The 15,689-nt window shown below is 38.0% G+C and overlaps 1 protein-coding gene across 3 annotated transcripts in view; it reads right to left on the reverse strand.

The window, feature by feature from the left end:
* The window catches only part of LOC119480555 (disco-interacting protein 2 homolog C-like), a 59,193-nt gene extending 49,941 nt beyond the window's left edge, over positions 1 to 9,252 (reverse strand). The window contains exon 1 of one of the 3 annotated variants that reach the window (XM_037756934.1): positions 8,701 to 9,252. In XM_037756934.1, coding sequence (XP_037612862.1) covers positions 8,701 to 8,779 — 79 coding nt within the window. In that variant the 5' untranslated portion in view covers positions 8,780 to 9,252. The remainder of the gene's footprint in view (positions 1 to 8,700) is intronic. The other 2 variants (XM_037756933.1, XM_037756935.1) reach the window with 2 other exon arrangements.
* Between the last annotated feature and the right edge of the window lie 6,437 nt (positions 9,253 to 15,689).

Raw genomic sequence — 15,689 nt, forward strand, 5'->3', positions numbered from 1 at the left:
TCAGCTCTAACTGCTTGTTTTCCTCCGGTCTGTGAAATCTTGCAGATGCCGTTAGGAGCACCGGAGGACTCCGGACGACACCAGAGGTATATGATTTTTTTTCAGGTTTCCTGTTTCATGTACTACTGTCACGATATAGCGACCGTTTTATAAAAATAACTTTTTTTAATCATATTTGCTCCAATCTGCCTACTTCAGCTTTAAGTCTGGTCAAATCCTGGTATTGATTTTCATTCCGTGATCTAAGTGTTGTCATGTGAACAGTCCCATTATTCCACACACCCACAGACTCAGCCCACAGAACAGTTCTGTTCATTGTAGTCAGATGAAGCTCAACAGACGTCATCTCCAACCAAAGACTGACAGCTGATAACACACCGACGCTGCACCGCTCACTGAGCTGTCACTGCTTTCATTCCCATTTTAAACCAGACACACATGGTTCTGTTTATTAAAGGGCTAAAGGGAGATTTTTTTGTTATTTTTTTTAGGTTTTTATATCATTCTGTAACTTCTCCAGTGGTGTTCAAACCTGAACATTCACATTTTAGTCAAAGTAAAAATGTTTTAGTGTCAAAATGCTGTTTTCTACGACGGAATATTAGGGCCACACTGAGGAAAAAATAAATGAATCTGAGATTTCGAGAATAAAGTCATTATATTACAAGAATAAAGTCAAAGGTTTACGAGAAAAAAAAGTCGTAATATTGTGAGAATAAAGTCATAAGTTTAAGAGAAAAAAGTTGTAATATGAGAATAAAGTCAGAAGTTTACAAGAAAAAAAGTTATAATATTATGAGAATAAAGTCAAAAGTTTACGAAAAAATAAGTCGTAATATTAGAATAAAGTCAGAAGTTTATAATATTTACGTGTTATTTTAGAGGGGAAATAGTGTGAAAATGAGGAACGTGGAGCATGTGGTGTGGTTATACTTAAGTTTAGGTTTCACTAATAACCAAATACTTCATCTTTTGGCTCATCAGCACCACATTATCATCAGTATCAGGAGGAGGAAATAACCTTTTCTCTCGTAAAGTTATGACTTTATTCTTCCTAATATTACGACTTTTTTTTCTTGAAATATTATGACTTTATTCTCATTAAATTACAACTTTTTTCTTGTAATATGACTAAATGATGACTAAAAATGCCCGTCGCCAGCTCAAGTCCAGTCAGACGTGTTGTGTTTGTTTGACCAACAACGACAAAACCTAAAGATACTCAATTCACAATGATTTAGATCAACAAATCCTCACATTTGAGAAGCTGAAACAAGAGAAAGTTGAACATTATTGAGTGATAAACCACAAAAATCTCTGAAGTTGCCACCTAAAGGTCGGGACAGATGTTGAGTTTAAAACATCCACTTATAAATATGAATAAATCCACAGATCCACTGAGCTCTAAACTGCAGAGTGGCACTAAACAGATCCTTATTGACTGGACACTATAACACAACTACACTATATATATATACTGTTATTCTTCTCACAGCTTTGCATGCCTCCAGACTTACAGTAATATTACTAATAAACACCTCATCTCACTGACTGAAGCTACGTTCTACAGCAGCTTTACAGCTGATTGATTCATTAAGCAACTTTAATGACACAACACAGAATAATCAATCATAGATTATTCATCAACATCTCTTGTAAATATGCTGTTTGTTTTTTTTGCAGTGTGAAACATTGCAGATACAGAAAAACAACGCTGACCTGAAACGTTCCGCCTCAGGCCACAGATGTTGTTGTATGTATGAACACAAACACAGAAAAACTAGAGCTGCACGGTTCACGGCGAAAAATCTAGAAACTTGAAACATCACAATCACCTTCTGTGACTCTTAATATTCAATACAGGAAATAACAAGCTTTGATAAGATCTGAAATATTTAGCAGTGCCATCAGTTTCACACCTGAGCAGCACTTTGTTGATGAAATATGCATGTGAGGATATTCCCTTTTTAAATCAGCTTCACCTAACACAAACAGACACACACACAGACACACACACACAGACAGTGCTTCAGTTTGGCAAAACAATTCACTGAAAAAACCCTCCAAAGGACATTAACCTCTTAATCCCTATAGGGTGCTGGAAGGTGTGGTTCGCCTAGACAGACATGCCCAAAATCAATGAAGAATAGCTCCACAACTAGCAGGTCTATCTGCATGATCTTGGTCTCTATGGATAGGTAAGACCTCAGAGAATTCACTCACTGAAGGTCTTTTCAGACAACGCGACAACGTCACCACTGTGCTCTGAAAGCCGTTAATTCCAATAGCTTGCGTAGCGACACGACAGCTTTTCGCTACATCGAGCAAAGCCCCACTTTGGGCGCCGCACGCTGTGATGTGCGCTGAACCCAGCGGCGGGCGCAGCTTAAACATGAGCTCAAACTGCGCTGTGTCATGAGCATAGACTGCTCTCTTCCGCCGGGAAACGACATTTGGTGTAGCTGTATTGTCGTCCGGGTGGAAACAGTAGGACTTATAGACGCTGTCCAGAGCCAGAAACAGGTTGAGATAACGAAAAGGAAAAAAAACAGTGTGGAAATTTGTCATAAATCGGGAGAAATACGGGAGAATTGTGACCCCGGGAGAAAACCGGGAGAGGGAGATGAAAAAGAGAGACATAAATAACACAAAGCACATAGATTCTACAAAGGTTTTAGTCAGGATAGGACCAGGACTTTCCATTTGGCACACTTGGATACCCAAAGTGTGCCAAATGGGTTTTCTACCTCTACCCCGGAATCTGGCTCTAAAATCCTCCTGATATCCACTACAGGAGGCTATGTGACCACAATGGAGCCTTTAACCATGACATTTACCCTGTGCATCATCACATTCTACCATTGTCCACAGTATAAAATCAATAAAAAAACAAAAACTAAATTGTATAATTTTGACTCCAAATGGAGTCGTTTTATTATAATTATGAAATATGATCAAGTAGATAATAACAAATAAGATCAATTACAATGTAAATGAGATAACAAAAAATAATCCAAAGTCAAGTATGTACATTTAATATGAAAATATTATAAAGTAAAAATACAATTTCTAACTAACTAAAAAATTGAAGTCATTGCCAAACAAACATTGTTGAAGCAGTACCGGGTCCGTCGGGTAACTGATATTGCAATTGCAACGATCATTTTTACATAACTATTCTCATTCTCATTAATAAACATATTAAAATGATTATGGTGTGATTTTTGCCGGGATCTGTAGCAAACAAAGATGTTTAAAGGTGTTTTTATGCAAATAATAGGGGTGTGACGAAATATCATGCCACGAAATATCGCGATATAAAATCGTGACGATATGCATTGTCGAGACGAAAAACTGAATCGTAATATAAGGGCATCATAGGTACATCTAGTCATACAAGCACTGATCTGCATTCTCTCGTCTTTCTCAGTGCTTAATTTGAGCAGACGAGGGCGCTCTGAGTTCAGACCAGTAGGTGAAGCACCACCGCCACCGTCGTCTTGCTTATTTTTTACAGAAATAAAACCCATTTAGTTCATTTTTGAGGCATGTTATCAATAGATAGTCGGACGACGGACGCTTCAATCTGACAGTGAATGCATCTTAAGGAGTCAGCTCAGAGCGGCAGGAGTCATTTTTAACACGCACGTTGACGAGAGAGAGAGAGTTGACAGACTGAGAGATGGCGGAGGATTTGGTGTCGAAGCGAAAAGCAAACGCTTCTATTTGGCAATATTTCAGATTTAAACCTAATGATAAGGGAACCATAACGTTAATGAGGTAACGTTAATGAGGTAGCGTTAATCGCCGCAAGGAGGACGGAGTGGCCACAGCCGGTGGTTGCGCGCCAGGTAGACCCCCACTATAGATGACAATAACAAAGTAAAAGGAGAACATTTAAAGTTTGAGACCACCACAGCATTTTATGACGTTTTTAAAGGTGCTATTTTAACACACATCGCAGCCGAACCTGGTATAAGAGGTTAAACACAGCGCAGAGTACTACAGCTTCATCATGTAAGACTTTAACGTTTACTTTGAGGTCTGCTGGGCATCTCAGCGCTGGAGTTTGACAGCTCCAGAACCAGAAAAAGAGGACGTTTAAGTCCATCGACAGCTCCGTTTGTCCCATCTGCGAGTCCCTCTGCTTAACAGCGCCGAGCTAAACGCTCTGAAACGCCCTGAGAACAGCGCCTTAAAGCCTAGAGGTCACAGTAATACGGCGGAGATGATGTGATTTAGGCGACACTAAGCGAGGGAGCGGGAGAGAGGCTTATCTTTCCAGAGCCGGGCTGATTGCTGACTTTATCTAATAAACAGGTGGAGCGCCGGTCTCGTCTTCTCAAAGACGAAGAATAAAAAAGTTTCATGCCGTCAAATCTGACAGGAAATTGTTGCCTGAGGTTCATTACTCTGCATTTCAATAACAGTGACGGCTCCGTGTCCTCAAACACTCCACTTAGTTTGAAAGCAGAGGTCTTTGTGGATTGAAAACTTTGTTAATGTTGGAGAATACTTGATTTACTTCCCTGTCAGTAGTCGTTCTGTAGAAGAAGCTCTCTGTTGTGGGACGCTTCCTCTAAAGATTAGACAGTACTAGTTAGGGCTGTGATGATTCACCGATCTCCTGATTCCATACTATCAACATACTTGGGTGCCGATTCAATATGTATTGCGATTTATATGATTTCTGTTATCTTTTTTACCACTAGACCATGGAGAAAAGATGAATCATACACTTCTAGGGACTTTTACTTTAGCTCCATCGGGGCCGTTTCAATACAGAGAACAGAAATGTCTGTATCTGGGTGCTCTACAGTTGTAACGTCGGCCCGTTTGACCACGGAGATGAGAGTGACGGCCGGCTCGACCGCCACGTTGCCGCGATACAATAACGTTTCCTGTCCGTGATACAATACTATCATGATACTTGGGTGCTGGTGATAAGTATTGCGATTCAATATTACAATTTATTGCGATTTTTGTTTAACTCTTTGGTTTCGGCTTGCTGAGGTTTGTTTTGGTTGACGGATACGGAACGGATGTGACGTCATGTTACTCAGACTACAACAATAAAACTTCCTTCTACCTCCACATAGACTCAAATGAAGCAAATATATCGATTCTAGGGTTAAAAAATCAATTTGAAAATCGCATTACATAGCAGAATAATTTTTTTTACCACCTCTAATGAACATTTTAGAGACTAAACGATCAACTATTTTTTAAAAGAATGATCTATACCAATATAAATCTGAAAACCAGTGAGTAAATCTGACTGTTTTTCTTTCCCTTCCTCTTTGAAAAGAAGCCTCGTCTACTGCACACCATGCTCTTATTTTGTAATGACCACACACACACACACATAAGCAGACACACAGAAACACCCTCTGTTTTCAACCAACACACACACACACACACTGATACGTCCATCAAACGGTCAGGACGCCTGTCCGGCTTCATCCCGCTGTGATCCACCACTAACAACACACCTGAATGTTTGGAGTGTTTCATTCTGTCTGACGCTCGGGGCGTGACGTTTCCACTTCCTCCCGCCGTTTCCATCATTAATAACATCTGCCAGCAGCAGGTTCTGCTCTGATAAACACTCTCGGCTGGATTAGGAGCTCCGGTATGCCGGCAGCTGCCACGGTTTTACCTCAGTGTGTGTGTGTGTGTGTGTGTGTGTGTCACTGCAGTGAGACAAAATAAAAGGCTTTTATACTGTATGCGACGAGGCCGATCAGAAGGAAAAGGGGCAGTTTGATGTGTTGAGGTAGGGCTGCACGCCTGCACAATTAATAGAATATTATTTTGGCTTCCCACATTAAATGAACATGATCGCCTGCTCGGAAACACTACTGCTTCTGTCCACAGGGACCGCCAAAATCAACACAAAATTAAAGTTCCTCGTGGTCGCTCTAACTCCCCAACAGAGCAATAAAGTGAAGATCTATTGACTTAAATCAGATCTTATTCTGTCTGTTATATATCATTGTAAACTGAATAAGAGCTGCAGCTAACAATAAATTCCATTACCAATGAACCTGCAAACTATTTCCCGATTAACTGATTAATCTTCTACTCAATCTGACCAACAATCCCAAATTTTAATATTCAAATAATCAATATTCAGTTTACTATCATATAAAATATGGGAAATGAAAAGCTGGAGTGTGAATTTTTTTGCATTTTAAGGCTGCACAATTTTGAAGAAAAAAAAATCGAATTACAATTATTTTGACTGATATTGCATTAATTTTCATTAATAAACATATTTAAATGATTATGGTGGGATTTTGGGCGGGATCTATACCAAACAAATGTGTTTAAAGGTGTTTATTTATATTCTACCATTGTACACAGTATAAAATCAATAAAAAAAAACAACTAAATTGTATAATTTTGACTCCAAATGGAGTAGTTTTATTATAATAATGAAATATGATCAAGTAAAACTTAGATAATAACAAATAAGATCAATAACAATGTAAATAAGATGACAAAAAATAATCCAAAGTCAAGTAAGTACATTTAATATGAAAATATTATAAAGTAAAAACACAATTTCTTGTGCGTTGATTTTGTAACTAAAATATTGAAATCATTGCCAAACAAACATTGTCGAACCGGTACCGGGTTCGTCGGGTAACTGATGTTGCAATTGCAACGATAATTTTTACATAATTATTCACATTTTCATTAATAAACATTAAAATGATTATGGTGTGCTTTTTGCCGGGATCTGTACCAAACAGAGGTGTTTAAAATGTGTTTTTATATGCAAATACTCACTACAAATGACAATAACTAAGTAAAAGGAGAACATTTAGAGTTTTTGACTTTTGAAATTTAGCACAACATGGAAGTGAAAGCTGTTTGTTTAAAATGTGAAATTGCAATAAAAACATGTAAAAGAATAATCGTGATAAATAATTGTGATCTCAATATTGATCAAAAATAATGGTGATTATCATTTTGGCCCTAATTGTGCAGCTCTACTACATTATGATGCATTCAAGCTCTACTCAGTAAAAATAAATATATATTTAAAATATTGGGCGATGGCAAATTATAACGCTATCATGATGCGTTCAATTGTAATCTTGTGAAATGTATTTTTTTGATGAGAAGCTTGAATAAATCCAGTTGTTTGATGGAGATGTCTTATAGCAATATTAAATAGATAACAGAGAGAATTATGACCAGTTTAACCTCCTAACACTAGCTCTAAACAGCTTATAATAAATAACTAAAACTACTAATGCCAAGATTTTTTTAATCAAAGAAAATAATAAATAAAAATACAATGACTTATTTCCTAATAATTGGAATTGTGTTTTTACGCAAATACTCACTATAAATGACAATAACTAAGTAAAACAATAACATTTTGAGATTTGGATGATTGGAATTTAGCACAACATGGAAGTGAAAGCTGTTTATTTAAAATGTGAAATTGCAATAAAAATATGTTGTCCCTAAAAGCTATGAATAATCAAGATAAATAATTAGGATCAACATAATGGTGATTATCATTTTGGCCATAACCGTGCAGCCCTATGTGTTGAGGTGTGAGATGTTTTTTGGGGGATTTTAAAGCTGCAGATTCCTGCTTGTCTCTAAATCTGACCCCTTTTCATGCTAAATTATTCAACATTTTACACCCTGAAACTGCATCTATCCTCCCTACCAGACCTGTATTTTTTCAGCTGCACAATCACTGCAGGTGAGGCAGGTTTTTCACTGCAGGGTTTTTTGCAGACCTGACAAAAAGTGACAGACGCTGAAATCTTCACCTTCAAGCCGCACGATATATACATCTGCTGCAAAGCAAAAAAAGGCACCCATAATAATAATAATGAATGAATGAATCCACAATAAAATGGGACAATATTCAGGCAACAGGGTGGCTCACATCCAGCGTGTATCGAGGCTTCCCCGCGTGTATGTAGGCCTTTCCCTGAGCCCTGTATGAATAAAATATGCCATCTCCATTATATAAGGCAGAAAAAATGCCATGTTCCTATGTGAGATAGTGGAGCAGCAGCGGGCTGTGATTGAAAGGGAGTGTTTGTGTGTGTGGAAAAGAGAGGAAGAGGGGTGGATGCATGGATGGAGAGGGAGGTGGAGGTGGAGTGGGGGGGTGAAAAATATTCCCAAGCATCCTCCTCCTCCTCCTCATCCTCATCCTCAGCTGCTCTGCAGGCCCAGAAACACACACTCACACATACAGATGCAGGAGAAGCTGAGAGATCATCAGAAGCCAAACTGGCCCTCTGTGCTGCTGCTGCTGCATCGCAATGCTATTATTAAACCACACACACACACACGTACACACATGCACACACATGCACACAGGTAGGCTGATTGTGTGTGTGTGCGTGCACATCTCAAGGTCAAACAACCGGTTGGTTTTCGGACCTAAAACGGGGCGTTTAGTGTGTGTATGTGTGTTTTTAAAAGGGAGAGACAAAGCAGATCAGCGGCTCAACCCGCAGTGTGTGTCCGCTCTGCAGTCACTCTCTCCCGGCTGCACAGTGCTGGCCGGGCCGGTCCCTCTGGATGACAAACATCTGGATGGGAGGAGCGGGATGGAGGATGGTGATGATGGTGATGATGGTGATGAAGGTGGTGATGGTGAAGGTGAGATAACGGTTATTTTTCGCCGCCCATTTTACATTTTACTGAACATCTTACCTTCTGACAGCTCCAGCTCCAGCTCCGCCAGCCGGGCTCGGATCTCCAGCGGGATCGGCGACGCCTCACGGTCCGCCATTCCTCCTCCTCCTCCTCCTCCTCCTCCTCCTCCTCCTGGGAGAGCTGCTCCTCGGCGCGGAGAGAGAAGACGACGCGGCGTCGAGGGAGAACAAAGGCGGTAAATCTGGGTGTCTTGTCGTGTCGTGTTTAACGGGGGCCCTCCATGGCGCCCCGCTCCGCTCTCTCCTCCTGGAACCGCTGAAGAACCCGGATGATGGTGGCGGTTGGTGGCGGTTGGCTCCTCGCGCGGCTGTCTGCGGTGCTCGTGGTGGTGCTCGTGGTGGTGTTGGTGATGATGATGAGGCTCGCGCAGCCCCAGTCACAGCCGTTCGCAGCTTCTTTGCCTGCTGGTGTCACGTGACTCTCCGGAGGGAGGAGGAGGAGGAGGCGGTTCCGGTCATCACCGGAAGGGGGCGCCGAGAGCAGCCACACCTAATGACTAAATTATTAAAAATATTAATTATTTTGTTTTTCATTTATTTTGTGAAAAACAAAATAAGTTTAATTTATAATGACAAAAATATAGTGAAATTATTAAAATAAAAAAATATATTCATTTGTTTTGTTTATTTTTTTTCATTCAATTGGTTTATTTTTATTTAAATCATATATATATATATATAAAGATCTGGGAGGAAAATAATAATGAAAAAAATATATTGAAATTATTTAAAAAAAATAAAAGCTTCAATAGTTAGCTTCAAGCCTAATATAATATAATAAAAAGAATGTATATACGTATATACTGTATATATACTGTATATATATGTATATATATACAGTATATATATATTTTAGTAAAGATCTGGATAGAAAACACCATGGTGACGGTTCTCCACCTGGTTCTGAAACATGACACAATTGTATTTTTAAATTTAACTACTATTTTATATTTTATATTTATCTGATTAATTTATTGTTTTGTTTAGTAAAGATCTGGGAGGAAAATAATGACAAAAATATATGACATTATTAAGCTTCAATATCAATTTAGTTTTTAATTTATTTAGTTTATTTATAAAAAAAAATAAATGAAAAAATAAATTGATATTGAAGCTATAATTAAAAAAAAATAATAAATTCAATAATATATATACTGTATATATTAGTAAAGATCTTGGAAGAAAATAATGAAAACATCATATTGAAATTATAAAACAAAAATTAGAAGCTTCGAAATCAATTTTGATTTTCATTGATTTTGTTTATTTTTTTATTCAATTGATTTATTTATTTTTTTAAATCATATATATATAAATATATATATATATATATATATATATATATATATATACATATAAATATATATGTATTTAGTAAAGGTCTGGGAGGAAAACACCATGGTGGCGGTTGGTGGCTGTTGTCTCTGCGGTGCTCGTGGTGGGGCTCGTGGCGGTGATGATGATGAGGCTCGTGCAGCCCCAGCCCCAGTCGTTCGCAGCTTCTTTGCCTGCTGGTGTCACGTGACTCTCCGGAGGAAGGAGGAGGCAGTTCCGGTCATCACCGGAAGGGGGCGCCGAGAGCAGCCACACCTAATGACTAAATTATTAAAAATATTAATTTTGTTTTTCATTTATTTTGTTTATTTATAAAAAAAAACCGAAATAAATAAAAAACAAAATTGATATTGAAGCTATAATCTAAAATGATATATTTTTCTTTAAGTAAGATCTGGGAGGAAAATAATGACAAAAATATAGTGAAATTATTCAAATAAAAAAAAATTAAAAGCTTCAATATCAATTTTATTTTTCATTTGTTTTGTTTATTTTTTTCATTCAATTGGTTTATCTTTATTTAAATCATAAATATATATATTTTTAGTAAAGATCTGTGAGGAAAATAATTATGAAAAAAATGATTTTGAAATTATTAAAAAAAAATTTAAAGCTTCAATATCAATTTAGTTTTTAATTTATTTTCTTTATTTTTTCATTCAATTGGTTATTTTATTTAAATAATATATATTGTTGTTTTTTAGTAAAGATCTGGCAGGAAAATAATGAAAAAAATATATTGAAATAAAAAAAAATTAAAAGCTTCAATCTATATACATATATCATGATGTTAATCATAATATAATCTAAATTATGAAGAAAGTTGATCCGATCAAAACAAATTTAAACATATTTGATATAGTTATAAAAGTTGTGTTTATGTGTAGAAGGTTAGATAGCTAAACCTGGATCACTCACAGAGCAATGGCTAACTCCAGATGTTCCACCCTGTTAGGTCTACAGACCAGTATAAACCAGTCTACCCATTAGGATTATTATTGGAGTGCCTGAGATTGGACAATATATTTCCTGTCAGTTAAACATGTCACTATTCTTAATCAATTTATTTATTATAAATCAACCATGACTTCTTTAAAATGTTTTGGATGTGCACAACTTCATTAATACCTTCTTATTTAGCTTTAAAACAACCTAATGGTGCAAACATGAAGACATACACACAATAATACATGTATATATATATATAATATATGTTCTACTAATAAAAATGGCTACAAATCTTACTTCTTCTGTGGTTTATTTGACTTAACTTCCTGCCGGATGTAGCCAGAAGAAATACTGTCAAACCAGACAGAAGGCATACTCTGTGACACTTTTTTTATTTGTAGTTTTATCTTGTTTTTTGGAGCCAAACACTGTCTGCACAGTTGTATTTAATTCCACGATGTTTGGTCAGTGATGCTCTTCTATTTTACAGATTGCTCTACCCGTTTCCTTTTAATGTGGTCATTCTTTATCCGACATCTGCACGTGGAAACTAAACCTCAACAGAATAATGTGATTAATATCAAAAGGTCAAGCAGCCTTTAATTAAGTCCAGCATGACTGAACGAGCCTAGTGTGGCGGTGACACATAAGTGAGCATCCGTTTGTCCGTCTAATACGGTCGATTTCATTAGTATTACTCGTCACATTCATTAGGCCTGCAGCCTTCCAGGAATCAAATCATCCTCATTGTAAACAAGTGGTGTTTCCACATAATGGAGCTACAGCTGTTATAATGGGACTCATCTGCCATCTGCTGGTTATGAAGCAGAACCACAACCAAGAGAGTGAACGGCAGGCATCCAGTGATGGGACTCTGGTATGATGCTGCAGCACAAGTTCACAGCAGAGGATGTCATGTAGAATATGTAGGTTTATACATTAGGGCTGTTAGAGTTAACGGGATAATAAAGCGTTAACGCAAATTATTTTTAATGCCACAGACAGATACAACATTTTATTAATTTGCAATTAATCGTGATTAATCGAGACACATAACAAACTAGTGTTTTTAACTTCAAAGGCACTTTAATATCAGTTCAGTAATATGTACATCTGTACAGACAAAGTAACACGTGCCACAACCTCGCCTGCTCTTTCTCCATGACAACTGGTTCACATTTAAAATGGTATATTTCTAACCAAAGAGCATCGGACGACTCAGTATGATCAAAATTCAAGTTCTCAAATACAGTTCAAGTTGATGGTGCTGAAACGGAGCTCGTTTACGGACACCGAGTGACGACGACGACACCCTGAACCGAGCCCACCTGTGTCCACAACATGAGGTACTCCTACTCAACACAGGTGAGACTGAAGCTTTAACACACAAAAGCACTCATATCTAACAAAAATAAAAATAGCACATAAATTAAATTCTAAAATGAAATTAAAAAAAGGTCATGCAGAGATAAAGTATTAATAATAATCAGTGCTTTTCAAGGAGAACAATTTGATTTCCTGGACGATCAATCAATCTGATCCTCCCATAACTCACTAATACACGCCGGACCTCGGTCCATCACATGCCCGGACGACTCACCAACGTCTGGAAATGGAAACAAACCGGGTGACTAGTGCTAATATTTAGAGAAAAGAGCATTGTGTGTGCCCACAGCGGCCCTTTAGACTCAAGAATAACACAGATGAATGGAAAAAAAAAAATCATCCTGTACAGCGAGAAAAAACACCAAACACACAGAAACAGCAGGAGAAGAAGAAGAGCCGTCAGTAAAACTAAAAACTAAATCAAAACCCGGCTCAAAATAAACTGATCTCAACTACAAACCAACTAATAAAACTAATGTCAAGCTGCACATCAACATTTACACATTCTCTCCAGCTTCCTCTCGAAAAACTGACAAGCTGGCCTGAACATCCTGAGTGGGTGGCGAGCCCGGACCCACCCTGGTCCCTCTGGTCCTGAACCAGCCCCCCCGATGCACAGCTGTATTCATTAAGGCTCGTCCAGACCGAAATGTAGTAGATCTTAGTAAATTCCACCGAATCACTCTGTCCACAGATTAATACTCATAGTGAATGTGCAGCAGGTATGACAATGATATATTTTCAGCTTATATGACACCCAGAAGTCTCTTGTTTCTCCACCTAATACGATCACCGTGGCAACAGAGCTGGTTCGGACGCCCGGCCCGGAGCGGTCGGGATGCGCTCCGCCTCTGAAGAGGCGAGGTCGGCGGGCTGCGCCGGCTCATTGGACCACGCTCTCTGGCAGATCTCGGCGTAGCTGGGCCTCTTCTTGGACTCCTGGACAAACAGAGCACAAGGTGAGGTCAGAGGCTCTCACGCCATTTCACTCCTGCACAGTAACGGCTTTCAAACAGTCATCAAACTGATCTAATACCTACGTCTACGTGTTAAACCATCGTCTCCATCTCACATCAACATTCAGAAGTGTTTATTAGGACTGCCTCCTCTAATCGGTCGTTTTGTTCTTAGTCGACCTGATTCATTTAGTCGATTTTAGGGATGCACCGATCCGACTTTTTCAGTCCGATAGCGATACCTGAGCTTTTGGGTATCGGCCGATGCCGAGTACCAATCTGATACCAGTGTTTAATTAATAAGCTGTATGTCTCACTGTGTAGGAGTCACCTGGGATCATTCTGTTATGTGCAAGGCAACATCAGGCTTGACTTAAACATCGCCCAGCCCCAATGTTTATATCTACTTTTTACTCTTTTTTTGGGCCGTGAAGCATCTTTGAGTACACCAAGAAGTTTTGAATAAATCAGATTAATACTAGAACATTTTGTTATTTTCCCTGATTTCTGAGCCTTTTTTTAAATTTTTGTTAAATTAATTAATTTACTTCTTTATCTTGTTTTAACTCTTTGGATTGTCTAAGTATGTGTCCTTTCTTTTTCTCCAAATTCAATTGAAATTATAGTTTTAAGCTGAAGTCTTGTGTTTTTTTCCTCTCTTTCTCCCCCCTGGTTTTAATTTGTGAAATTATGGGTAAAACTAAGAGACAGCTGTGAAATGAGAAAAACCACTAGGAAAGAATGTGATGATGATGATTGTATAAGTTGCTGAAACTGAAATAAAAACTAAGTTAAAAAAAACAAAAAAACAATTGTTATTTTATCTGTCGGATTGATGCCATTTCCACATTAAATTTATATTGTGTGTTTATAGAGCAGCAACGATTAATCAATTAGTTGTCCATTATTAAATTAATCGCTAACTATTTTGATGATCGATTAATCAGTTTGAGTACAATTTTTAAGAAAATAAAATTCTAAATTCTCTGATTGCAGCTTCTTAAATGTGAAAATAAAAAATGTATTTTCTGGTTTCTTTCTTCGTCTATAACTATAAACTGAATATCTTTGAGTTGTGGATAAAACATCTCAGGCTTTGGGAAACACTGATCCACATTTTCCACCATTTTCTAACATTTTATAGACCAAACTACTAATCGATAAATAAGAAAATGTACAGTAGATTAATCAACAATGAAAATAATGGTTAGTTGCAGCCCTATTTGTTTACTATTTATTAATGAATCTCATTTCACTGGTATTAACTAATGATAGTAAAAAGCTAAAATGACATCAGTGATATTCTGTATTAACAACATGAAATTCCATTTTGAGAGCGACTGTGATGTTTTGAAAGGACTGACTGACTCCGGCCGAGATGGACGTTAAACACAAAGACCTGCAGTAGAAGTCCGCCGGCCGTCCTGCCTAAACTCCTTCATTTGATTCAATCCTACTTCAAGGTGTTTAGAAACTCTGCAGATATAACAGGACAGACTGAAACACACGCTGAGCTAAAAGATGCTGATTCAAAGAGATAGAAACACCATAAAGAGGTCTTACTGTGATGAGTTCCTGTGTGAGCTGAGCTGGTATGGCCTCGCTGGTCGTCTCTGCTCGCTCCTTCACGTCCCTGCAGACACCAGCAGAACAAACTCAGAGCTACACACAGAGCTGAGCACAGCTGGCACAGCTGGCACCATGACAACTGGAAAACTGATAAAAGGCCACATATGAGACATCCTACGGGCGAGGCAAGCGAGAGAAGAACAACTGGAGGAGCTTGTGCTGTGGAGTTAATCATGTTATCAGTTAAAGAAGGTAAAAATAGAGAATAGAGAATGCAGAGGTAAAGACGTTCACATGTTGCGTCTAAAAACACGTGGAAAAACGCCAGCCGTGATGCTTTCAATCTTTTTATTCATGGTACTAGGGAGGTTGCGTTCCTGTTGCACCTGCCGTTACTAAGCAACCAAAACCGTGAATGTCAATGGGTTCTATGGGTACCCACGAGTCTCCCCTTTACAGACATGCCCACTTTATGATAATCACATGCAGTTTGGGGCAAGTCATAGTCAAGTCAGCACACTGACCACACTGACAGCTGTTGTTGCCTGTTGGGCTGCAGTTTGACATGTTATGATTTGAGCATATTGTTTTATGCTAAATGCAGTACATGTGAGGGTTTCTGGACAATATCTGTCATTGTTTTGTGTTGTTAATTGATTTACAATAATAAAATATATACATACATTTACATAAAGCAGCATATTTGTAATAATACTTGACAAATCTCCCTTTAAGGTACATTTTGATTGATTGACAGATTTTTATCTCGCCTTTTATATGGTCCTTAAAAACA

Source organism: Sebastes umbrosus, chromosome 21 (genome assembly GCF_015220745.1).
Source record: "Sebastes umbrosus isolate fSebUmb1 chromosome 21, fSebUmb1.pri, whole genome shotgun sequence".
Lineage (NCBI taxonomy): Eukaryota > Metazoa > Chordata > Actinopteri > Perciformes > Sebastidae > Sebastes > Sebastes umbrosus.